The 23,678-nt window shown below is 51.5% G+C and overlaps 6 protein-coding genes across 6 annotated transcripts; 3 read left to right on the top strand and 3 right to left on the bottom strand.

Annotated features, from left to right (window-relative positions):
- Positions 1-493: 493 nt before the first annotated feature.
- Positions 494-3,145, bottom strand: B0H65DRAFT_432826 (kinase-like domain-containing protein; the record flags this gene model as incomplete). Its single annotated transcript, XM_062825029.1, has 3 exons — positions 494-940; positions 1,043-1,966; positions 2,054-3,145. 3 exons carry the CDS (start codon positions 3,143-3,145, stop codon positions 494-496), a joined length of 2,463 nt encoding a protein of 820 aa, XP_062678506.1.
- A 1,749-nt stretch (positions 3,146-4,894) lies between these two features.
- Positions 4,895-8,019, top strand: B0H65DRAFT_291333 (uncharacterized protein). The gene is made up of 4 exons (XM_062823016.1): positions 4,895-5,635; positions 5,719-6,591; positions 6,662-7,540; positions 7,629-8,019. The coding sequence occupies exons 1-4, from the start codon at positions 5,207-5,209 to the stop codon at positions 7,857-7,859; spliced, it is 2,412 nt and encodes an 803-aa protein (XP_062678505.1). The 5' UTR covers positions 4,895-5,206; the 3' UTR covers positions 7,860-8,019.
- Positions 8,020-8,452: 433 nt separating this feature from the next.
- Positions 8,453-10,629, top strand: B0H65DRAFT_541925 (uncharacterized protein; the record flags this gene model as incomplete). Its single annotated transcript, XM_062829193.1, has 3 exons — positions 8,453-9,148; positions 9,880-10,287; positions 10,438-10,629. 3 exons carry the CDS (start codon positions 8,453-8,455, stop codon positions 10,627-10,629), a joined length of 1,296 nt encoding a protein of 431 aa, XP_062678504.1.
- A 954-nt stretch (positions 10,630-11,583) lies between these two features.
- Positions 11,584-12,638, bottom strand: B0H65DRAFT_475496 (uncharacterized protein). Its single transcript, XM_062827312.1, has 3 exons — positions 12,468-12,638; positions 12,209-12,390; positions 11,584-12,151 (listed from the first exon to the last, which is right to left on the bottom strand). Exons 1-3 carry the CDS (start codon positions 12,623-12,625, stop codon positions 12,063-12,065), a joined length of 429 nt encoding a protein of 142 aa, XP_062678503.1. The 5' UTR covers positions 12,626-12,638; the 3' UTR covers positions 11,584-12,062.
- A 587-nt stretch (positions 12,639-13,225) lies between these two features.
- B0H65DRAFT_445362 (uncharacterized protein) lies at positions 13,226-14,082 on the top strand (the record flags this gene model as incomplete). Its single annotated transcript, XM_062825741.1, has 2 exons — positions 13,226-13,801; positions 13,927-14,082. The coding sequence occupies 2 exons, from the start codon at positions 13,226-13,228 to the stop codon at positions 14,080-14,082; spliced, it is 732 nt and encodes a 243-aa protein (XP_062678502.1).
- Positions 14,083-15,977: 1,895 nt separating this feature from the next.
- B0H65DRAFT_291102 (uncharacterized protein) lies at positions 15,978-21,177 on the bottom strand. Its single transcript, XM_062823014.1, has one exon. It carries the CDS (start codon positions 20,809-20,811, stop codon positions 15,985-15,987), a length of 4,827 nt encoding a protein of 1,608 aa, XP_062678501.1. The 5' UTR covers positions 20,812-21,177; the 3' UTR covers positions 15,978-15,984.
- Positions 21,178-23,678: the final 2,501 nt, after the last annotated feature.

Raw genomic sequence — 23,678 nt, 5'->3', positions numbered from 1 at the left:
ATGGCACTTGAAGGATGGAGCCGTTGGAATACTTGCTGCCTTTTTGGAGCCGGGAGATTAGCAAGAAATCTACTTCAAGTGAGTGCTCTTGACGACTCTGGTTTGGTGCGCTTACATTCTGAACGCAATTTGATTAGCATACTGTCCGAAGCACATGACAGTTATGCTGGAAGGGTTGTGGGGAGATAGGTACTTACACGCTACGGAGGAGGTTAGCACCATTACTGCTTTTTCATCATTGTGTACGAAGATTCACAGATGGGGGGAGACAAAACATACATACTGTAGCACCAACATTATTAGCCAGTGCATTGGAAAATACGCTGTTCTAAACCAGGATAGGAACCCTTACTTCCTGTGAGGTTTTGATTGGCGTCGTTAGTTGTTAACACGAACACTGTCAGAGGTTGGGATTGAGTGTGACGAACATTCTGCAATAGTCTAGAGTCAGCACAGCCCATCATGTGGTATTTTGTTAATAGGGAAGAATATATCAACATACCTTTCTAGCTTGAGCGGACGATGCGGCCAATCCTCTGCCTGCCGGATTAAGAAGGCCGCCATTTCTTGCTGCATCTGGCGAGGGGAAGGAGTTGCTGATACCCGCCGCTTCTTTGATCTTGTTCATGTCAAGCAATACACGACGCGTTCCGCTATACCAGTACTCCCTGTTGTCCCTACCTTTCTCCAGAATCTCCAGTAGTCTGTCGTTAAGCTCTTCAGATTTGGCGCGCATGCTGGCCGAGCTCTCTGAACTTGGCTCCTCTGCCCCATCAACGACAATCGAGATCCCGGCGTCGGGCAGATCTCTTTCTGGGGGATCAACGGCTTGTTCTTTCCAAGAAGTCTGAGCAAGCAGTGTTTCACCTTCCACTTCACTAGTGGGAAGGCCTGTGGCTGGAGTCTTGGAGCCAGTACCAGCACCAGCACCGGTCCTCTCCTCATCACTAAGCTCCTGCTCGTCATTTTCGTCCATGTCATCATCCTCATCCATGTCATCCATGTCATTGTCCTCTTCGTCATCGTTCTCACCCATAACGACCTGACTGTTGCTCGGCCCAAGCTCGACCACTAACAACCTGTCTCTGATGAGGTGGATGATGTCACGCAGAGCCGTGTCACCCTGGAATTCTGGATCATTTTCCAACATAAACTCCATTGTCTGTTCGACAATGGGATGCAGTTGGGCCTTTTGTGTCTGGTCATGATCGTGGAGTATTTCGAACCAAGGAGAAGCGCTCCCATTTTCCATGATCAATCCCCCGGGCGTTACCCGAATAATGTTGTCGTTGAATATCCTCAGTGTTTCATTGCCGTACCGGAGCCATATGACAAACTCCAGGATGACACAGCCCATGGACCAGATGTCATACCGTCTTGACCGCCCTGTAGACTGGTTCTGTTCCAGGGTAAAAACCTCGGGTGGCTGGTACCTCCATGTTGTTGCTCGCGTGCTGGTTCTATCCCGGACATCTGTCCCCACGGAATGGAGTTTGGCTAACCCGAGATCAGATATCATCAACGTGCCAATGTCAGGCTCATCCGCTGATGATTGTCGACCTGGCGTTGATTGGGAGAGGATGTTTTCCGGCTTGAGATCACCATGTCGGACTGAACTCTCAGCACCAGCCCCTGGTTCTTTGTTGTAGTTGTGCAACTTGTCGAGTGCAGCGGCAAGCCCTTGAATTTGTCGAACAACGGCCTCCACGAGAGTGACCGAGATTCGCGGAGATGGATGATTCTCCCAGAACGACTGCAGGTTTCCTTGGTCCGCCCACAGAAACACAAGGTAGCGCTTCATGCCCCTTTCAATCGCGGCGATAAATTCCACAATGTGACGATGACCAAGGCGTTTGATCTTGTGATGAGTCTCCACTTCCCTGGTCCAGTTCTCATACTGTTTCAGCCTTGCTCTGTCGCCTTTGGGGCTTTGATCCTTCAGATATTTAACAGCCATCCAGCGACCCTACTCAAGTTAGCTGCTATCCAACTCTGGAGGGAACTGCCGGTTTACAGCAGCAGGTAATTGGCAATCATGCGAATGCGGACTCACTTTCAACTCTGGAAGACGGATATTTGATTCGCTCGGTAGGGTCTTATACACGTCCCCAAAGGCGCCTGAATCGAACTTCTCTGCCTCAATGAAGGGAAGGGGGATATTGGCATCTATTCTCAGAATCGGCTCATCTGCTTTTCGTGGTGGTAGTTCAGGGGCGAGAAAGGCCCATTGCTTTTGACGAAAATTTTTCTCTGCCACCCTACCCCAAGGCCCTTCTCTGTTGACTAAGAACGGGATCTTGTCTCTAGTTTCGTCGGTGATAGGCAGGAAGTCGTCTCCAATCTTGTCTCTTCGGAAGTATTGCATGGCCCTTTGTAGCGTTTCACCCTTCTGGTTGAGGAGCAGCAAAGTTGCGAAGATCTTCCGTGCATGATGGAGAGCGAAATCAACCAAGTCATTGACGTCATCCGAGGGAATTTTGTCCTCGGTGAGCTCTCGATAGACAGACTTGTTCGTGAGAAATTTGACTAGGAGACCCTCGGGCAGAAATTCGCCGCTGGAGAGTAGTTTGCTCTCCTCCATTTTGTCGAGAATGAGAGAGCCCAGTCCTTCGGATTCCGACGTATCTTTGTTCTCTGTCTCAGCCTCAGGTGAGTCTCCGGGCGTGGGTGCTGTTCCGGTACCGAGACTTGTGTGGTTTGAAGTCACCATTGGGAACTCTGTGTCGTCGCGAGGCTGAACTCCTTGTGTATCTGGCGATCCTGGCTTTGACCTGATATCAAGATCTGGATTCTCTTGGACTCGGTGCTCGACAACAACCTCTTCCTCGGCTTTGGTTTCTGTCGTTTCCTTAGCTTCAGGCTTTGGCTGAGGTGCACTGGAGGCGTCAAATGTTGCGGAGCTTCCACGTTTGTTCGTTTTGTTCTTGGGGAGGATATTGCTGAACACGCTGGTCACGCTGGTCACGCTGGTCCAGGATTTTCGAGGGCTGAGACCGCCATTTTGCTGTTCATTGTCGCGGTGGGAGTTGAATGATCGCCGGTTACCTGCAGAGCTGGATTGTGCAGGGCTGTTCTGGGATTCATCTGTTTCCAGGCGAGAGAAAGTTCTGGTCTTCCGGAGGAAGGATAACTTGCTTTGCACCATGATGGATCCAGCAGGTATGGCGAATGGCGATACAAGGTGCTGAGATGTGGTCTGGGTCAAAACATCGCGCTGGCTATATACAGTGGGAAATGTCTGCTCTCAACCTGAAAGCCTTTTTCTGCGACACAGCCCGGTGCAATGTTCCCACGAGCGATGCCAGTGCAGCGGATGCATTTAGTGAGGCAACGAGGCATCCGACAGGGGTGGTCAGGGGTAGGTCGACCTGGCTCAGACGATGAGAGCGAACGTCGGGTATCAATAGTTGCAGCCTCCTCTTCCCAGCCTGATGGCGATGCGGGACGACGATGTTACGCTCCAAATGCACGGTGCCAATCATGGAACCATCTGCTCGACGCGTGTGGTTGCCTTTGATCTTGGCAAATGCGGTCAGTCACCCCCCATCACAGCGAAGCCACGGCGCTTAGAGAGCCTTGCTTGATCGAAGTATGGATGAGAAACTCACCCACCGATAAGCTGAACAATGGGGGGTTGCGTAGAGTCAAAAAGTAGATACAGGAAGACAGGAAGTGGTGCGCCCACCAACGTCATCAAAATGCTGTTGGTGTTATGATCTTCATTGTCAATTCAGCGAGGGCCTCAAAAGGCACACGCGTCAACGTGCGATAATCCGAAATTGTGAAGTGTAAAATGATCTGAATTTTGATTCCACCTTCCTAACTCCAACTTCCATCCCCTACCGGGAAGGAAGGATGCAAAACAAAATGCTAAGTGAAAATGCAACGGGAAAATGGTGAGGAAGGAATAGTTGGGCCAATTCGGCCAACTGTATGCAGTGCTGCATGTCACAGCCCCCGACACTGTGAAATCTCTTCCAGCGAAAGCTTTCGTGGTGTGCCAACACTATAGACACTTCCAACCATCTACGGTATTCCTTCGTGAGCATCAAGTCCCGTGCATGTAATTTTCGCAGTTGCTTGCGAAACCTCGAAATCTCCGAAGCAAAACTGGAGGTATCGTTCTTTCGTTACTTACCGAAACGTCGTATTTACCCACACCGAACTGCATCCTTAACAGTGCGACCAGTTTCACAGGGTTTGTCAATCTCGCGGGGAGCTCCTGATAGACAAGGCTCTGACCATCCATCTCGCTTGTGGTTTCCAATCCGTCGTCTCGATCGCTATCTTGCGTGGTCGAGAAAGTGCTGTGATCGATCATTGCTGAAGGGCGTGTGTTGCAGCTGCCCACGCGTATATTGGCACGTTTTGGGCGTGTGAATCGGTCTTGAAGCTGCCTCGAAACTAGTCGACGTTCAACAAGAGAAGGGAAAAGATCTGATGTCAAGCTGGATAGTGTTGTGCTGGATGTCGTTAAAACATTGAAGTTCATCCAAATACCGGTAGGTTCATCCAACCCATCCTGCCCTCTATATATGGATGGATGCAGAGACTGGGCTGACAATCCTCAGAGAAAGCCCATGAGTTCTAATGGCTGGTTAAGTGGAGGGATGATCTATGTTGACTCCGCCCAGCGCGTAACCTTCAAGTGGTGCTCTGGTTGTTTGGGGATAGCTTCAGGCTCCCGCAGAGAATGAAAAGGGGGCGTAGTCACCAACGGGTTGCCTCATCTGGCCGGATATGCACAAATGCATACCCTCACCGAGAAGGCCCCCGGAACCTAGCTAATCTATTGGCTTTCGATCATTCCTCTACGAAAATGCCTACGATTCCGCCCAGTGCACAGCACATGGCGTGCGACCCCAAGACCTGGATCACCCACATCATGTTTCAGCCTCTCTTCACCAGGCCGGTAGGCTGGATAATGCAACCCACCAAGAAGCGCCCGGGCAAGCTGTGCCTCATGTGTCCATTCATCAAAACTAATCCAAAGAGGGCACTCTTTCCTCGCATAAAAGCGCTGAAATAGCTTAATGGCTGGGCCGGAGGCAACCAATGGATCCCATGGTCAACAACTTCATGAGGCTCTGACACAGCTGGACAGGCCGTGATAAGCTGATTGCTGTGGAACTTCATCTACGTTCCATTTCGGCCCATACTTACAAACGCCTTGACGTCGCCCAGACCTTCAGTTGCCCCAACGCGGATGTGGATGATGAAGTCTTCGGAATCTCAAGATAAACCTCTTGCTGGTCGTGGCACCAACTTCGCACATGCATGGCCTGAAGATCGGTCGAATGCTCACGACAAGAAGTTCCCGAGCGACAGCATGCCCGGCACACGTTCTGAACCAGCTGGGATCCCAAACCCCACAATCCGAATCACGGGAGCCGATGGGGCATCTCTACGTGAACAATCCCCGGAAAATCCTCACGAAGTGCCAGGGTGCGAGCGAAGTCAAGGTTCATATAGTATCCTCGACTCCGATGACTGCAGGTCCGTGTACACTCCATCTGAAGACCTCGATCCTACTGAGGAGGCTTATTACCATGGGCTGGACAAGGATGGTTGGCACGAGCGTGGGCAAGATGATTTGGAACTGAAAACAAGCATGGAAGAGTCTCTCGAGCAGCTGGTAAGTGCTTTCGTCAGCGCCTTCTCAGCTTCGATCTGTTAATCAACATCCGAAAGAAGGCTAATCCTACTGTGCGATGTTAGGAATTGACTTCGTCAAACCGAATAAATGTTGGAGGTGACATCAATCCCGCGCAAGTTGCACCTTTTCGAGATCAAAATGGTGGCCTACCTGCGCTCAGCAGAGAGGAGACACACACTGTGACCGGAGGACGTGGCGAACTGGACCTTGGACGAAGGGTAAACTTCGAGAGCGGCCTGGGTCAAAGCTCTCACCTACATATAACGCCGTCACATGAACACCCAAAAGAACCTCTTGAAGATCGACTACTTGACGCATTAGTCAACAACGACACGACTTGGGGATTCTTCCCGGTCAACTCGCTCCCAGATATAATCACCGAGTCGACCGTTAAGGAGGAGCTTCAGAAGCATTTCAAACCTGCGATGAAGGACTGGGACGGCATATCGAGATATGCACGGAAAATCTGCGGGACATCGTCCTCAACAACAGCCTCCTTCCGAAAAATATTTGCCATACTGGTCATGATTGGGAAGACGCAAGCGATCTTCAAGTTCGTGGACGAAAAGGTCAATGACTCTAATCTCCCATTGACAGCGTGTTACGTACCTTCAAAGCAGGTCCAGATCTCTGAGTTCCGACGGTCACGTGGACGATACGCCGGAGACAGAGTGGAATGCTTCCGCGAAGGGTGGAACAAGATAGAGATGAAGAGTTTTGAGCAGTGGCAATGGAGGACCCTAGCCCCAATCTTTGAGCAATCGGATGAAGACAAAAGTGTGTCGCACTATTTTTCGCCAACAGGCATGATTACCTTACCATTCATCCACGACAGCGGTATAGCTGGCAGGAGAGCAGAAGAGTTCGAAGGTGGAGGCGGCCGTGTTACCAAAGTCAGGATTCACCCGGACCATCATTCCTTCCATTATAAAGATGTGGGTACAGTGGTCACCTTGTGAATCTCAATTCACCAAGAGCACATGCTGACCTTCAATCAATCTCCAGTGCCCTCGGAATAACGCAACTGCAGCGAGCAATTCTTCTGACACTACAACTCCTTCCAGGGACCGAGATTGCGATTGCCGTTTTGCCATCAAGCAGCTGCATTCCACAGACGAGGCCTTCCAACAATTCAAGAAGGAGGTCGATGTGCTCAGGCGGTTTAGCAATGAGAAGAACAACCACCTCATATCTTTACTAGCCACTTACGAGCACAACGATGACTTCTACTTGATCTTTCCGTGGGCACAAGCCACCTTGAAGACTTACTGGGAAGAGAAACACCCAAATCCCAGTCTGGACACACAAACCGTACTTTGGGTTGCCGAACAATGCAAGGGAATCGCATACGGAGTGTTGGCGATCCACCAGTATAGGTCGGGCAAGTGGAGCAAGACCGAACTTGACCCAACAGCCGGTCAAAATGTCCAATTTGGCCATCATGGCGATATCAAGCCTGAGAATATCTTGTGGTTTCAAGACGGCCACGAGACCAATGCCGGATCAGAGGGATTCCAGAGAGGAACCCTCAAGCTAACAGACTTTGGCCTTGCCGCTATCAACACAAACCGTACCGTTTCGAGACAAGTTTTTGGGTTTCCTTGTTCGAGATCATATTGCGCTCCCGAGGCCGAACTCCTGAATTGCGGGGGTCCTGGAAGACAGTACGATCTGTGGACGCTGGGTTGTCTCTACCTTGAGTTCATAACCTGGATGATGGGAGGATGGAAATTAGTCAAAGACTTTGAACGCGCACGAAGCACCATGGATCCACGGTGGGCCTGGAAGGATATCAAGACAGACACTTTCTTTGAGGTCAAAGCTGAAGGCGACGTCTCCGGGCAAGTAAGCATGAAAGCAGAAGTGAAGCCACAGGTGACAAAGGTAACTGCTCATCTCCTCTCCTATTCCTATCAACATCTTGTCCACCGGAACACGAGACGCCATTGAGTGCTAACGGACATGTGTTTAGTTTGTTGAAAGGCTTCACTGTAACCCAAGATGTATCCAGTTCGTTCACGACTTTCTAAACATGATTCAGACTGGCTTGCTCATCGTCAGGGAGGATCGCCATCAGGAGGTCAGGTTAACCAGTGAGCAGGTTCACGTGGAGCTGACCAAGATGCTGAAGAGATGCAAACAAGAAGAGTCGTACGGCTGCACCCCATGCCCGTGGGAAAATACTTCGACCCAACAGAAGTGACAAGGAGCTGAAGCGGGAAATCCCCGATGGCTTGCCTTTGACGCTTGAATGAAGGAAAGTTGTGAAAGCCACTTATTCTGTGATACCCCATATTTCTTAAACTTAGTTCACGATCATTGTTGATGCTTGACCCGTGGTCATTAACTTGTCCTTCGTTCTTGCATCCAAATCTCTAAATGAAGGACTAAACTAGGCAGTGATAGAAGCAATAGCACATGGAAATAAAAACGTATAACGCACTTTCCATAGTTTCTGGGGGAGACTGTCTCACAAATTCCTGCTTGGATGATCGGAGAAGGCTCCTCCAGTCTTTGCGGAGACTACAATAACCTCAAACGATACCAAAAACAACATGGCTGAATGAGTTCTGCTTCATCTCGTTTGATGTATCTGCCAGGAACATACACCGCTTTGCGATGAAAGGTTTTTTCTTCTCAAGCATCAAAGTTTACGATTGGCTTAATACTAAAATAGTGGCCAGATATTTAAGGTCGTGGACCAGTCTTCCCACTAGAAATGCATCTTAGTTTTTATAATCAACATCCGTCATGCCGCACGGCACCAGGTCTCAACCAAGCAGTAACGACACCACCATGAGCAGTCCCTCCACAGACTCGTATACCACAGAGGCAGACCCAGAAAGACCAAGACACCTCGGTCTAATCACCAACGATGATGACCACCCTTTAACCAATGGCCATCCCCTAACCAACGGCCACCTCACCAACGGCCACCACTCCGACGAGAGCAACACAGCCGAAGAAGTGCAGATGCGCTCACCAGTCCGCATCATCGCATCCAGCAGCTCAACCGAACCCTCGATCCACGTCAGAACTACAGGAGCAGGAGCAGGGACAGTCCCTACCCAGACCTACATCACCGGAACAACCATCAACGGCACCCACATCAGCGGAATCACCATCAACGGCACCAACGTCAACGGAACTACCATCAACGGGGTATCCATAAACATCAGCGGCGGTGCAACCATCAACGAAACCAGCAACAACATTGACCCAACTCTCATCGAACGAGCTCCACCTCCTCTTGAAGAACAAGAAGCCGAAGCAGCTTTCGCGGCCACAGTAGCAAGTGTGATCACCTCCAACGCTAACGAGCGAACTGCGGTTACCGTCAACGAACGAACCGGATCCATCAGCCTTGACACGGGCGTCACCAAGGTTTATCCTAGAGCATTGTTTGACATTAATCCGGCTAAGCTTGGGGATCTTTTGAGGAGGGAGTTTGGAGATCCGTGGGGGAGGGAGCCGCCTGTTTGGGTGGTTGAGGTTAGTACTTACCTATCTGGGATTTTAGGGATGGAAGGGGGAGGGAAGCTGGAAAGAAGAGGGAGGGAGCTAACGATTTGGGGGAGTGGAAGGTACTACATGATGGGAGTTATAAGGTCACTGCGCCGAGGGCGTTGACGGACGCGGAGATTCGGTCTTGTGAAGGGTTCTAGACGGGTGGTAGTGTCGAGTTGCTGCAAATCCGGTGCAACTGGGAAAATGTCGAGGGAAGAACAGAGGGTTGATGGTCCCGATCCGTGAATGGAAGGGGTCAAGAACGCGGCAAGAATGACATGGCAGATTGAAAGGGCAAGCGTCGGCGGTTACAGAGCCAGGAAGTGGAAAAACTAGAATATGGAAGGTGCAAGTGATAGAGGTTTCTTCCGGAACCTAAAATTTCTCCAACACCAATCACGGAAATTTCCCGCAGCTCATTAGAATTCGACCAATACCGCGCTTGTCATCAAAACCTCTAGACGTTCTGCCCCGGTCAAAGAAAGCGACAAATACATGTGCCGCTCGATCCATTGTCCATCCCGCCCTGAGCGGTTGGTTGGGGACGGATTTTGATCCAACCGCATTTCCGGCCCAGTCACAACCGTCCAACATGACAGACAGGATAAGTAACATCCGTTGGACGCGATCGTGTACATTTCCTTTATCTGCCATCGCGCCAACCCGTAGAGGTACTCACACCAGGGCCGGCGGCTGCGCATCTTTTACTTATTTAGAGACAGGATACTTCACCGATTCTGGAAAGAAGATGTAGACAGACTCCAGGCACTTTGCAACATTCTGCTCAGATCCCACCGCAAACTGATTTCCCCGTGCCACACCTTTGCAACTGCCTCACTAAGTTCACACTACTCAACATCATGTCAGACGAACTTCCTCGCCAAAATTTCTCCGCAGCCCGGGTGGCAGTCAGAGGTCTCCCTGGCCCGGCACCTGTCAACGCCACAGCCGATTTCACCGATGAGACCGTTCTCAGCAACTGGGATGCCTGCACAGGAGAAATCACAAAGATGCTCAAGGAATTGAATGATCGGCGTGAGGGATGTTGGTTCTGGCGACTGGGAATTGTTGAAGATGAAAAGGCGAAAGGGAGCCCAGGGTACATACGTCCAACAGAATTCAACGTAAGGACAACCCACTCATGCAATTTCACTTATAAATCCACCATATGCTCAATCTAAAGATCAGGGGGAGGAACCTACCCATGCGGGATCCAGCTCGGCAGTTGCTGCGGCACTACCAGACTTTGGCTAACTCAAGAGTGTAATGAACAGTGCTACCGCGTTTATGGCCCCCGGTTACTCACCGACAAGGAAAAGACCCGGCTTGAGAAGGAATGCAGTTGTAATCCTAAGCCTGGAAAGGAGTGTATAAGATTTGAAGTAAGGAAAGGACCAAAGACTCCCATCTACAAGGACGTTCGGCAGCAGGAGGATTCTGGCGATGAATCCGGGGAAGACATTTGAGAAGTGAGCGGGCATGTACGGCCTTCTGGTACCTTAGTTAGGTTAGGCCCACCGTTTCGGCAGCGGGAACTGAAGGAACTTTATTCAATGAAGCCAGACACCTAATATGGAGGTTATACTGATGTTTGTCGAGTGCAAGAAGGAAGGACAGGAGGGAATGGAGGTCAAACTGGACGGCCCGGTCTTCTATCGCTTAGCTTGAGGTAGACCTCCGGGATATGAGCAGCACTGCCGGTCAGCATTGTTCGCCGGCATGAATGGAGGAATCCAGAGAAATTTGACCACAAGCCTCAGTATATCTCCGTGATCATGTCGGAAGTGGCTCGTGACATCATTAGAGCGGTGTTGGATATCGCAGCTCAAAAGAAGTGCTTGAACAAATGTTGCCGGCAGATGATGGCAGTGACAAGTGGTCGTCAGGTGTGTTCGGTGTTCGGCTCAACAAGCGAAGAGCTAAGGGAGGGGAGTGTAGGCCGGGGTACAGGCTGCTGCCAAATGATGGAATGGGCAGAGGAAAGAGAGCCACCAGTTGTTGCAAGACCAACCAACTATCCTCGAGTCACACGACCCAAGAATAACAGTCTAAAAAGATTTGAGCATCTCAGAGGGCATAACTGTCTTTTTGGCGCACTCGTTCGCAGTTGATGGCCTTCAAATTGGCGAGTGACCGCTGTGAGTTCATGTTTTGGGAAAACTTTTTGTTATGCCTTGAGGTTAGGTTTAGCGCCGGGCATGCCCGGGGAGGAAGGGGCCAATCCTAACAGAAGCGGCTCATGTCAGCGCTACAGGCGATTGATCCAGTGTGAATATGCACTATTAGCATTCAAAGCCACAGCCGCTGCACCGCTAAACAATGAACATTGTACTTTCTGCTGGGTGTTTAGCGCCTTCCCTAACAACTGCCTCGTCATTGTTCCTGCCTTCTCTTTGTAACCTACTAGCCCATGTGGATGGGCAGCACCTCTTCTGTTGACTTGAGCGACTTAATGAAAGATATCCCTTTCACTCACGACACGCGTCTACAAAAGGAAAAACAACGATTATCCACGAAGCAGAATACTTTTTTTTAACATATGACATGATCCCGGAGTCTCCTCCCGTTCTCCAGCCGCCCTCTGAAGCGGCAACCAGCGATGTACCCGTGTCCAGCAAAGCCCAGATCTGGCGGCCTACAAAGGTTCGGCAAAACGCCAAAGAAAGTTCGCCCATAATCCTTTTCATCTGGGTGTTGCTGACAATACGAATGTCAAGATCCAACAGCCCGAGGTACAAATATCACCCTAACATAGCCGCCCATTGGGCGCCAGACAGCGGATGACTGAATTGGTATCTGATATGCTTTGAGAAAAGATGATCTTTACCGCTACGATACACTTCATGGGCTGTACTCATGGTAGGAAATGCTTTTAGTATATATAGGTAGCCCAAGGTACTCACTCGAAAATGAAGAAAAGACGACATAGAAGCCCATCCAGTCTCAATATCGACGTTTGACACCAGCCTTTCGAAGTGATCTGTACCAGTAGGATAATCCCCACACGTCCTTTAGGCACGGCCGGGCACTAACCATTCTACTCAGTCCATATATACCTTACATTCTCGTCCGGCATGTCTGACACACGCTTCGACTCGTTCAAGTGGGATGACGAAGTTGACGGTAAACGCCAAAGAATAACCGGGACACAAAAGACGCACGGCGAAAGCATCTGGACAGTTTTAAGGAACGCATTTCCAAAAGGAAATTTCAAATATAAAAAAGGCGTATGTATCTTGACACATTCCTGCTTTTCCACAAACAGAAGTGAACGTAGTACTTACACCATTATTATGGCGAATAGGGTAATTCAGTTACGGTGGTCACCCCTCGAGAACTCTCGAAACTGGAAAAGGATTGGATCAAGCAGGGGGCGTTCGGAAATATGCGTTGATGGCAGACGAGAGCGCGGAGGGTAGGCGAGAATGGTATAACAACGTGAGGAAGAGCAGGTCTCTTCATAAATGTCTCTCATACTACAACCAATCAGGAATTCTGTTTCTATGATACGTCCGGTGGATGAGGATCATTGCTTCATGCGATGATGGGTTGAAATTTCTGTTCGTCAGGTCTTGGGAAGAAAAGCGACATGAGAGGCGGTTTCTAGACCTGACCATATATTGTGGTGGCCTGGAAAGAAGACTTGGTGAAAGGAAGGTGAGATAGACTGGTGGCCGCCGATTCGTGGGGTGGAGAATTCTAAATCATGGATACTTGAAGGCGCGTTTCATTAACAAAGTTCAGTCAAGTCAGTCAACCAGGCGTGTGATTCTCAAGTCCCCAGCTTCCACTAAACCCATCTGAGCCATACGATTTTGGTCGTCCCTTCCGTTGAACACCCTATTGTCAACACATCTCGTTAGTCGCCTCCCATCTTACGTACCCAGCATCAACGGCGTGTCCTTAGAGGTACCTCTGTCTACTTAATGGCCATGACTCCCTGGATTCTGAAGTCTTTCCTAGCATCAAGTTTTACTCCCGAGCATCCTCACACAAGCCTTTTAACTCCCTTGACCTTTAAAAACCCAGACACTTCTCACAAACTGCCGGCTTTCATCCACAATGTCAAACCCCAATGACCCTTGCACCTCCGATCCTCCCGGAACAGGATGGGTGCCCCTGGTGATCGCACCACCACCACGTGCACCTCATTCTGCGTCTGAGGCAGCAGCAGCAGCAGACCAAAGCGAAGCACAAAAACTCCCGCCGCAAGATCAAAGTCAAACCACCACCACCAGCGAGAATCATACCCAGAACCAGAACCAGAACCAACTCGACGCCGATGCCGATGCCGATGCCGATGCCGATTCCAATCCACCACCCTCGCTTCTTCCTCCCCCCACTGAACTTGTGCACCTTTCGTCGGAGCCGGACTTGTTTTGTCGTGTCAGGACGGGAACGCCAACGGACGAGCAACTCATCCTGCTTGCAGCTGAAGCACAGAAGAAACACGAAGAGGGGCTGCCTGCTGAACAACATCTCACAGCTTGGCAGAAGCAGCAGAAAGCGCAGGAGCTCAAGAAGAAGATACAAGCCAAACTGCCCTTTCAATACCTGAACCAGAAGAGAACCAACGAGGGAAGGCTTTTGGGATTGATGCTGTGGCGTTATGGGATGTTTAATTTTTTCATGGAGGAGGTAAGTGGTGGTCCCAGAGCCCGCCCCCCCGTGCTCAGTCCTGTCTCGGGCAATTTTGTCTATATAAATGAAAACAAAGGGACTGCCGAGTAAGTACTTTACTAACGACAAGGCGGGATTGCCAGGTGGAAGAACGACCCGAATGGAAAGTCTCGGCACCTGGAAAACTCGACGAGGACGACAAGGTGTGGTGTTGCATGGCGCTCACGGAGAAAGTAGCTGCTGCTTTGTCCACTCCGATGCAAACGGCAAAGGAGCCTTATCAACACTGCGGATACTAGGTAGCCGTCCTCTTCCTCCTGGCAGCTGGCACTACTGTTGGTTGGATGAACACTACGAGGTTCCGGGGTGAGGATGAGGATTTAGATGTAGGAGGAGAGCAGGTATCTCCAAATTCTACTACACAGCGAGTAAGAAAGCAGGCATCTCAGCATTCAATAACGATACTCGACAGTCATGCAAGAAGAGGTTGATAGATACAACAGAAGACCACACTATGCTGAGTCAGACCAAAGTAGTTGTAATTCAACATGTTGATTCTCCAACACCAACGAAGGCCCAAAATTGTCTCTTCATCAACTGCTTTTGACCTTCCATGTGCCTCTGCTCTTCGGAAAGATGTGCGATATAGTGTGGGCGGCTCCGCTGGCTTGAGAGGAACATATGTAGCGGTGCCTGGAGGGAAGCGTTTGGTCCGAAGAACAGGGTCCATATATCATTCAGTTCCAGGTGACCAGGTCCAACGACTTTCCGTTGTTTTGACACATTCAACCCTCCCACCACGCCAAATAAGCGCTGGTCTGAGCCATGAATGTTGTTGGCATCCCCTCTGGCTCGATAGCCCCTTTGTCACCACAGCTCGTGACATGGCCTCGGCGTCAACCACCATGAATAGTGTAGGCTTGACCACAACCATATATGTGCGCATACCTCCGCCGAGAGAAGCGGAAAACTGCTAATCAAAATTCACACTCTTATCCATCCGTATCTTTTGTAATGCAAGACAAAAAGCAAAGCACCTATCTCACTCAGCAACAAGAAAGAAAACCAACCTCATCCTTCCTTGATCTCAAGGTCCGGGTTCCTCAACGGCACAGTTTATTAGCAAAATGGCATTAGCAAACGTGAAGAAGAAGAGGACTTCCCAGCAAGAGCAGCAGCAGCAGCAACCCCAAGATCCCTTCCCACACAAACTTGAACTGTCGGCGAAGAAGTATGACCCTACCAAGTTAGGCCCGTGGGTAAAGGACACGTTTCCGGGCAACCACCAAATTGAGGTAAGTAAACTCACTGCTCAGCAAAAGGCACACCTACTTAGTATACCTACCTACGAGCAATGGTAATTGTACATGCCCGCCTCTTCGGCACTGTCCATCCACCTCCCCCCATCCACCAACCTCGTTCCCTCCTTCCTTGCTCCGCAATGCTCCGCAAGCACAAAAGAAACCAATACTAACTTTTCCGGGATACAAAAGTGGCCCACCGACTCCAAGACCAACCTGAACACCCAGCTGAACGCCAACCTGACGATCTGGACTCCACGAAAGGTTGACGAGTCGGAACTTAGGGATTTCAGGAGTGAAAAGTGGAAGAAGGAACACCCGGAGGAGGTCTGAGGCATGACGCCTCGCCGATCAAGCGGGAATGCGGTTGGGATAGTGGTTTTTGGGGGGGACAACTTCATGGGAAAAATCACGATGGCCACACCAAGGACGAGACGCAGACGGAAGGGGCGGAAACGATTATTGCGCTGTGAACAGGTATCTTCACGTGCAACAACGAACATTCAACGACAGCAAGAGGCAGGTAGATGGAATGCAACACAACACCACGCTACGATGAGGTTGAGTAAAGTAGCGAATTGACACGATGATTCCTCAGCCCGATGAAGAATGAAGGCGTAAATTTGATGTTCATCATCTGCTTTTGATCTTCCATATGGCTCTGTACTTGTACTCGATGCTCGATTCAATTCCCCTCTCGCAAACCAGCCATTATTATGCAACCCCAACACAAACATAGGTACCAACCTACTGAACCACACTATACCAACATATATGAAGACACAGAGAACACCATGCAACAAGTTACAGTACCACCAACACCATGCTCCCCTTTTCCAAATCCAGGACCCAGAAAAAACACGCCGGACACAAGCAGCACTGTCTGAAAATCACGACCCATCAACCATTAAGACCTTCCATCCCAACCGGCGGCGTACTACTATTACTAACCCCAGCCTTAACCAGCGCTCTCAAACTCGCCATCTCCCTCTTCAACCTCGCATTCTCCTTCTTCACCCTCGCCGCCTCCTCACTCTGCTCCCTCAGTTTCGCCAACAACTCCTCCTTATCCTCCCTCCCCTTCCCTTTGAGAGCTTTGAGCATCTTCCCCAGTTCACTATTAAACTTCTCATACAACAACTCGTTCTCGGCCGTCGCCTCTTTGTAGAGCTGATCAATGGCTTTCACTTTGGCTTCGGCAGCCTTCAGCGTGGCTTCCATCTCCCGATTCATCTCCGCCTGGCGCTCCTGCAGGTCGAGCATGGCTTGCGGGACGCGCTCCTCGAGGGCGCGGACGGCGCTGGAGAGGCGGCGGATTTCCGTGGAGGCGGAGCGCGGGAGAGTGGCGTTGATGCGGGTCATGTCTTCGGAGATGCGACTGAGTTCAGATTGGAGGGTGGCGTCGACTTCTTCGACGGCTTTGAGTTCGGTCTGCAGGCGTTCGCGGAGCTTTTGTGGGGCGCGGAGGCCGAGGCGGCCGCTGGAGGAGGTCGGGGTCTTCAGACCGCCGTTGTTGTAAGGCAGGGCGGGGCGGCTCAGGGATCTGGTGAGGCTACCGCCATTGTTGGTAGCGCTGTTGCTGGTGCTGTTGTTGTTTGATGATGGGCGTTCGGCAGTGGGGAGTCGGGATGGCTTGAGGGTGGGAATCTGGGAAACGGAAAGGGCCTTGGGACGACTCCGGACCGGAAGGGACGAGCTGAAGGTCTCTTTCTCGGGTGGAGTGCATGGGGGTGGTGCTAGGGGACTAACACTTGGGCTCTCCTTTTGTCGCGATGCGTACAATGGTGGTGTCAGTTCAGTACCAGGGCTGATATTAGAGCCCGAGCCGGGACTTATGGGTATCTTGGTGGGTGAGTTCGGGCTGATCGGGATCTTGGTCGGTGCTGGGAGACGGGGCGCCGTGTTAAACTTCTGGGAGGCCTGTTTTCTGTTAATCTGAGCGGGCACAGGGGCGGCAGCGGTGTCGGCGTCGGCGACAAGCGGCGACTCTTTGTCGTCTACCGGGGGCGGGCTCGTAACCGATTCTACCAGGGTTGTGGACGACAATATCGACTTCAAATCCGACAACGAGCTGCGACGCTTCTTCTTTAACCGCTTGGATCCGGGAGACGCTTCTTCATTTTCCGGCTCGCCAATCGTTTCTAATCGTTTTGAACTAGACGGACGGTGCGTGATGTCATCGAAAGCTCCGGCGATTGGAGGCCTGTTTCGCGACCCTGGGCGTCGCGACCTGTTGGGTGTTGGTGGATTGAAGAAAACGCTTATATCGATTGATTTTGACCTACTCGCTTTGGAAAGGCTCGAACTTTCACCTGGGCTCCTTGTGTGCTTGCTGAGGGACCGCCATACGGAAGAACGATCGCCGGATTCTGTTTTGCTGTTTTGCCGGAGGAGGTTGTCGAACCCAAACTTTCTTCGGAGCGACGAGCTGTTGGACGTCACTGATCCCGTAATGGACTTTTGGCTCCGGTTACTCGCGGTAATATCGTCGTGTGAGCTGTTGAGCTGTAGGGTTGCGCCAAAGCTGTGGTCCTCGAAGATTCGGTCGCAGTCTTCAACAAGGCGGTCTAGGAGATTGATGTAGTTGGAACCGGTGCCGTCGTCAACAAGTAATTCCGCGAACGCTAGTGTCAAGGCACCCCGATCTCCGTCATTCGAACATCCATCTAATAAATCTGCCAGTAGTTTGATCAGTGCGGTGAAAGCCCGTCGGTTTTGTGGGGCCAGGTCTCGGAAAATGAATCGAACAAAGTCGCCAAAGTCTCCCACCACTCTCTTGGAAGCGCGAACCACGAGAGCATCGAGCGCATGCATGGTTATGATCGGTCCTATCTGATCGCGCCATGCGATGCGCACAAACTTCTCGAACGCGGCAAACACTATATCAGTGCCCACCTCTGCCGAGGCCTCCAAATCGAAAGGAAACTCGATCAGTCTGTTGTAGAGGTCGTTGACCAACAGTTCATCTGCCATGGATCTAGTAAGCAGTGTTCGGCCATGATAGTAGCCTTTACGAGCCTGTAGATTGGCAATGAAACCAGTGAAGGTCTGTTCAAGACGGAACAGTGGGTTTTCGGGCCGCATGTCATCAGCAGTGCCCAGCTTGATACTATGTTGTTCCTTGATCGAGGCCGCAAGCAACATCAAGTCGTTTCGACTGTTCGTCCTGGTCATCTGCGAGGGGAGCAGAGCGGGAGCACTCCCATTAGGATCCCGCCGGTGCCCCCTTAACGAGCCATTTAACGAGCCATTGGGCGTACTTTCCGTGAGTGTAACACTGGGCGTGCTGCCACCGAGGAAATTCGACAACAACTTGACGGGGGACGCGCTTTGTGAGCGCTTGTGACCTTTTTCTATGTCTTTTGATCCCATGTGGAGGCCGCGTAGGATCTTGGTGTAGTAGTTGACAAGGGCAGGGGCGAGTCTTAGGTTAGCGACACAGGTTTGGGTACTTAGCAACTGGATAATTCTGCGTGAGAGGGTCGGTAGAAAGTCGTCCAAGGCAACTTCGTCGCTGAACTTCTTGCCGTTTAAGCCAAGAGTATTCATCGATATCCTCCTCAGATCCGCAGTCCTGATCTCGACCACGACCTCTACGCCATAATGGCCGACTGGGGCGCTCTTGGTACCTAGGTCCATATCCAGGACAACCCGGATAGGTGCTGGTTCTCGACGGCCTTCGATGAGTTGATCTGCCGCCTCCTGGAACACGGCTGCGTGTAGCCGGAAATTGTTCTCTTCCATCCTCACCGAACGCAAAGTCCAAGTGGGATCCTCCCTCTCCTGCTCGGAAAATCGACCCTCGATACGGGCTTTGATGATTTCTTCACTCCACTTGGATGCCCTACCCTCATACATTTCTTGCAGGAGGAAACACCTCGAGGTAATCGCCTTTCCACCGAAATACTCGCCAGAATGTGACCCCTTCATATCAGCTGTTGACGCCATCCAGATTAGTCTACCATCGGCAGACTCCGTGAAGCGAACATCGGCAAGGTTATGCCACCCCGTAAGCGCAAACTCCCACATTCCAGCTCCTCCAGCAACGTTTGTCATGGACGCCAGCAGGCCGGCGGGTGATGGCTTGTCGATCTCGCGTAGTAGGTCACGACCCGTAAGCCCTGAGTCGGTCTTCTTCTTGAGGATGACGATGATGTCGGAGAATACCAGGAAAATTCCGGCATTCTCTTGAAGATCTGATTCTTGTAGGTCATCAAATGGGGGAGATAGCTCGATGAAGTCGGCAGCCACGGCTAATCTTCCTTGCGGCTCCAAGTCTGGGGGCCAGCATTCCACCATTGCGCGTAACCTGTTAATAACGTGAGGCTTGTCCCCCGCACCCTCGTCCAGAGAGCAGATGTTGGTGATTATATCTCTTGCGCGAAGCATTAGTTGGAGGGCAGGATGCGTAATGGGCAGGCAGTTCACAATCTGGTCGATCATGAGACTGTATCGTGGCAATCGCTGGACCGGCTCTATGAGGAGGGATCGGACAGCCTGTTCTCCTTTCTGGGCCACCCGCTGGCGAAAGCTTGATTGTTGCTCTAGAAATAGGTTGAGTAACCGGGGAAATTCCCGACTGGCCCGAATGTAGTCCTGATAACACTCTGTGAACTTGGGGAACCACTCCATGAAGAGACGGGCCATGGCCAGAGCACCGCTGGGGTCCTTGACTTTGACAGAGCCCTCTCCTCTGCTGTGTATTGGAAATGGTGTCTCCATGTCTCTGATCGCATCCTCTTCCGTATCGTCCATAATCCGCCGAAGCTCGTGCATAAACGCCGTGTTTAGCTGTAATATCTCATCTGCCGATGGCGGGAAGAGCTTGTCCAGGTCCTCCTCTGACGGGCTGATGCTACCGGTAGCGCGTGCCTTTGCGCCTTGGCGGAACTCGTCGGCCACATGGTTCACCAACTCGTTCACCTTGAGCACGTACCGCTCCTCAGTATCGACCAACTCGCCCAGCTTCATGCGCAGATCCACTTTCTGGTTCCTGGAGAACGATTTGGTCCTGTTTCGTAATGAGGCGGGGCGCGAAGGTGCGCGACGTAACTTGGAAGTGGGAAGGAACACAGGCTCTCCAAACAGCTTGACCAAGGGAGTATAGCCGCCGTATTGCCTGAGGGTTGGATCCAAAATATCGTCCTCGTCTTCAGGTACCTCCTCGAGTTCCTCGTCATCAAGGGGGATGATGGAGCCTGGGGGCAACACCAAGTCGATATCCACGTTGCCTATGTGTTGTGATTGTAGCGCAAACTCGAGGGTCTGGATCACATCGGCGGTGTTTTCGGCGGGAACGGCCGACTTGGCGAGGTCGGCAGCATGCTGAGGGCTGAATAACGTCGCTGCCGTGTCGGGAGCCCTCGGGCCTCGGGTGGGATACTGGTGTTTTAGGTAGGCTTTGACGGCTTCTGGTAGCTCGCTGAAGTACTTGTACAGGCCAAAGGCCAGTCCTCTGCAAATCTCGTCACCTTGGAACTCGCGCGGTAGGTAGTCGACAACATCGTAGAAGGGAGAGTTGGGAGAGATGGTGATACGGTGAAAGGACATAAACCCAGCGGGGCTATAAACGTGGACCTGGATGCGCGAGCTGTTGAGAGTGTAGTTTGCTGTCGTCGAAGGGCCGTGGAAGATTAGGACGGGTAGATGGCCCAGCAAAGGGTCGGTGGTATAGTAGAGTGTGACATGTTCTGGCGAGATCGCCAGCTCCTCCGTGACACGAACCATGTTGGCCTCAATTGGTCGCCGTGCTCATGACGCTCTCGCGGTCGAGATGGGGGGAAAGGTGGAGAGAGGGTCGCGCAAGAAGGGGGAGGTGGGCGACAAGGTTTGCGACGGGCGACTGATGACTTGCGACTGGCGGGAGATGTGTTGGGGGATTGGCGGCGTCGACTCGGTGAGAGGCTCTCGTCGGGACCAGCCCCAGGGAGGCAGGGGGGCGCAAAGTAAACAGACGGATCGAGTCGTCGGGATGGCTTATCGACCGGCGGCAGTATGCAGGGAGGACGACTTGGTGGCAGCTATAGCGAAGCCCTGGGAAGAGCAAATTGTCTCGAAAGGGCTCTCGGTCGCGATGTCTCTAGTCCGTGTGTGGTCGGTGCAGGTTGGATCGGTACGTATCCTAAGTGAAGAGGTCGGTACGGTATGTCTTCCGTGGTTGGTCTCGCTGAATGGCTCTGGCCTTGGTTGGGTAGGTCGGGTAGGTGGTGGTTGGTGGGTGGTGTTTGGGATTTGGCGGTGCAGACCTGCAGATACTGTGACTTAGTAGCGGACAAGGTCGAGCGAGTGAGTACCTTTAGCTTAAGAGAGTTGCATTGCAGCTGTGGCGCCAGTTATTTCCGCCTTTTTGGGGACGGGATCGTAAATAAAACAGCAGCAGTGCAGGACAAGACAAGGCCATGGAGCTGGGATAAAATGAAGGGCAGGAAAGCCAAATGGGTGAGGGCTAAGTACCTGGACGTTGAGTCTAGAGAGATTGCGCTGACCGCGTTGTACCAAAGCCGCGACAGGGGATCTCCTCTTCTTTTTTGGGCCTAATATTACGGTGTATGTGGATGCGGCTCGTCGATATAGCTGGCGTCTTGGAGATGTCTGCCGATTAGAAGGTACTGTATGTCGTAGTAATCGTGATTGTACAACTAAAGCTGAGAAGAACTTGTTGCTCGATGCTAACTTGCAAAGTTCAAAAGAAGGGAGAAAAGAGAAACGACAGAAGTTCCCGGAGAAGTGGACTGTGGTTGGTCGGTGGTGACCTGATTGAAAGCGAGCGCAAGCTGCAAAAAGAGCAGGCCGTGACGACGGTCGTGGAAGCGTGTTCTGTGCCAATTCCTCTGCAGACGGGAACCCAGAATGCAAGAGCAACTGGTACCACTACCACTGGACGCAGGTCGACGATGCAAGGCAACGCAACGGTAACGTAACCTGGGATTGAGGGACCGTGGATGATGTGAGGTTGAGGGTTTAGTAGAACGGGAGACCAAAAGGAAGGAAATCAATGTCTTGTGGCCTGAACGGACGGGGAACGGGGGGACGGGGGACGGGGTGCACGGGCTCGGGGGATCATGTCAATGCGACATGGGGTGCTGCCCTGGAGCTGGAGAGCTGGAGCTGGGCTGGAGCTGGAGTCCTGGACCGATGGCCGGTGGCCGGGGTGTACCGTGTGTGCCGGGGTGCCCTGCTGTCTTCGACCGCTACCGCTTCCACTTTGTCGGGGAAGATATCGGGGCTACCGGGCGGTGACTTTCTCTGTCTCTGTCACCGTCGGCGTCAGACAACTTTTTGACTTTTATCTTTTCAAGTTGTAAAGGTTTTTGGATATTAGCAGTAACAAGTGCTTTGCGAGATATTCTCTCGGAATGATCTCCGCCCAAACGCCCCCGTCGACTTCTTTTTGCGCAAAACACTCGCCTTTCTGCTCGTCAACCCACGCGTCATTGTGCACGAACTAGCACGACTTCCCAATGCCTGCAAAAATGCACCAACTTGAGCATCGCCCAAAAAGGGATATTACAAGCCCGTTTGAGTGGATTCCCCTGATCTCTTGATCTCTTGAATCCTTCCGATCCCTTTCTTGGCTCTTTTTTAACTTTGTGGCTTTGCTCTCATGGCTGGCATTTGGCTCTCTCAAATGTGTCATTTACCCCACCGAACAGAGAGAAAAGGAAGCTGATAGTGTGAACATTGTTGAACAGTTTGATTGCGCTCCCCGCTGAAGAGGCCTTGGCATGTGTGTTTTGGCGGAGAGAAGGTCGGGCAGGTGGTCCAAGCTTTTTTATTGACATTGAATCCTTCAGTTCCCGGTCCCTGTCGTTTGTGCCTGAACTCCACCACTCAAAACAACTCCAGCAGACCTGGGAAGAAGCTCCGGCGAATCCAGGCACACGCACAACCTCCGCATCCGGATGAACGCCAGGGCAGTGAACTGTGTCCTTGTTTTGACGACCATCACGACTCTCAATCCTTTCCGTGTTCCGGCCCTGGGAACCTTACCCTTTGACTCGGTGACTTATCAACCCCCTGAGTCTCAGTCGGGATTGAGCAAGATATCGTCATAAAGACAATAGTCTACCTATGTGCGGCTTAGTACCAGTATTAGTATCTTAACTAACGACTCAGCCTCTTCGATATCCTCCACGAATGGTGCAGGTATTCTTGGAATTTCTTGGGTCGCGACCCGAAATTCCATTTGTGATCGATGATCGACATCACACCCGCCATCCGAATATTCGGGAACGTCCGCCTTGGTCAGCCTTGCATTTTGGACCATCCACCAGACCATCACCACATCTCCATCGTTGTCGTGCCATGTTTGTTTCTTGGAGTCAATATTCTTCTTTTGATCTTGGACATATCTCCCGTATCACACCATTACATATGTGTCAACAAACACCACAATTTCATCTTCCCTCAACCTCCTAGCTAGGGGGGCCAGAACCCGGGTAAGGGGGGATTCTCGGGTAACTAAACATGGTTGATATTTATAACCACCATCAAATATCGGATGAACACCCTACGCGAGACATTTTTCTCCACGATTGGTGTTCTCGATTTAGTATTTTCCAACGGTGACCCCTGAGAAGCGAGCGACGATTTGT

The sequence above is a fragment of the Neurospora tetraspora genome (assembly GCF_033439725.1).
Source record: "Neurospora tetraspora strain CBS 560.94 chromosome Unknown B0H65scaffold_7, whole genome shotgun sequence".
NCBI lineage: Eukaryota > Fungi > Ascomycota > Sordariomycetes > Sordariales > Sordariaceae > Neurospora > Neurospora tetraspora.
Note: the sequence above shows the minus strand (reverse complement) of the source record. Positions and strands in the feature narration are given on the sequence as shown.

Coding starts and splice junctions, on each gene's coding strand:
- B0H65DRAFT_291333 (XM_062823016.1), top strand. CDS start 5,207: ATGTGGATGATGAAGTCTTCGGAATCTCAAGATAAACCTCTTGCTGGT. Junction 6,592..6,661: donor ATTCCTTCCATTATAAAGAT/GTGGGTACAGTG, acceptor ATCAATCTCCAG/TGCCCTCGGAATAACGCAAC. Junction 7,541..7,628: donor TGAAGCCACAGGTGACAAAG/GTAACTGCTCAT, acceptor ACATGTGTTTAG/TTTGTTGAAAGGCTTCACTG.
- B0H65DRAFT_475496 (XM_062827312.1), bottom strand. CDS start 12,625: ATGAAGAGACCTGCTCTTCCTCACGTTGTTATACCATTCTCGCCTACC. Junction 12,391..12,467: donor ACCACCGTAACTGAATTACC/CTATTCGCCATA, acceptor CAAGATACATAC/GCCTTTTTTATATTTGAAAT. Junction 12,152..12,208: donor GAATGTAAGGTATATATGGA/CTGAGTAGAATG, acceptor GGATTATCCTAC/TGGTACAGATCACTTCGAAA.
- B0H65DRAFT_291102 (XM_062823014.1), bottom strand. CDS start 20,811: ATGGTTCGTGTCACGGAGGAGCTGGCGATCTCGCCAGAACATGTCACA.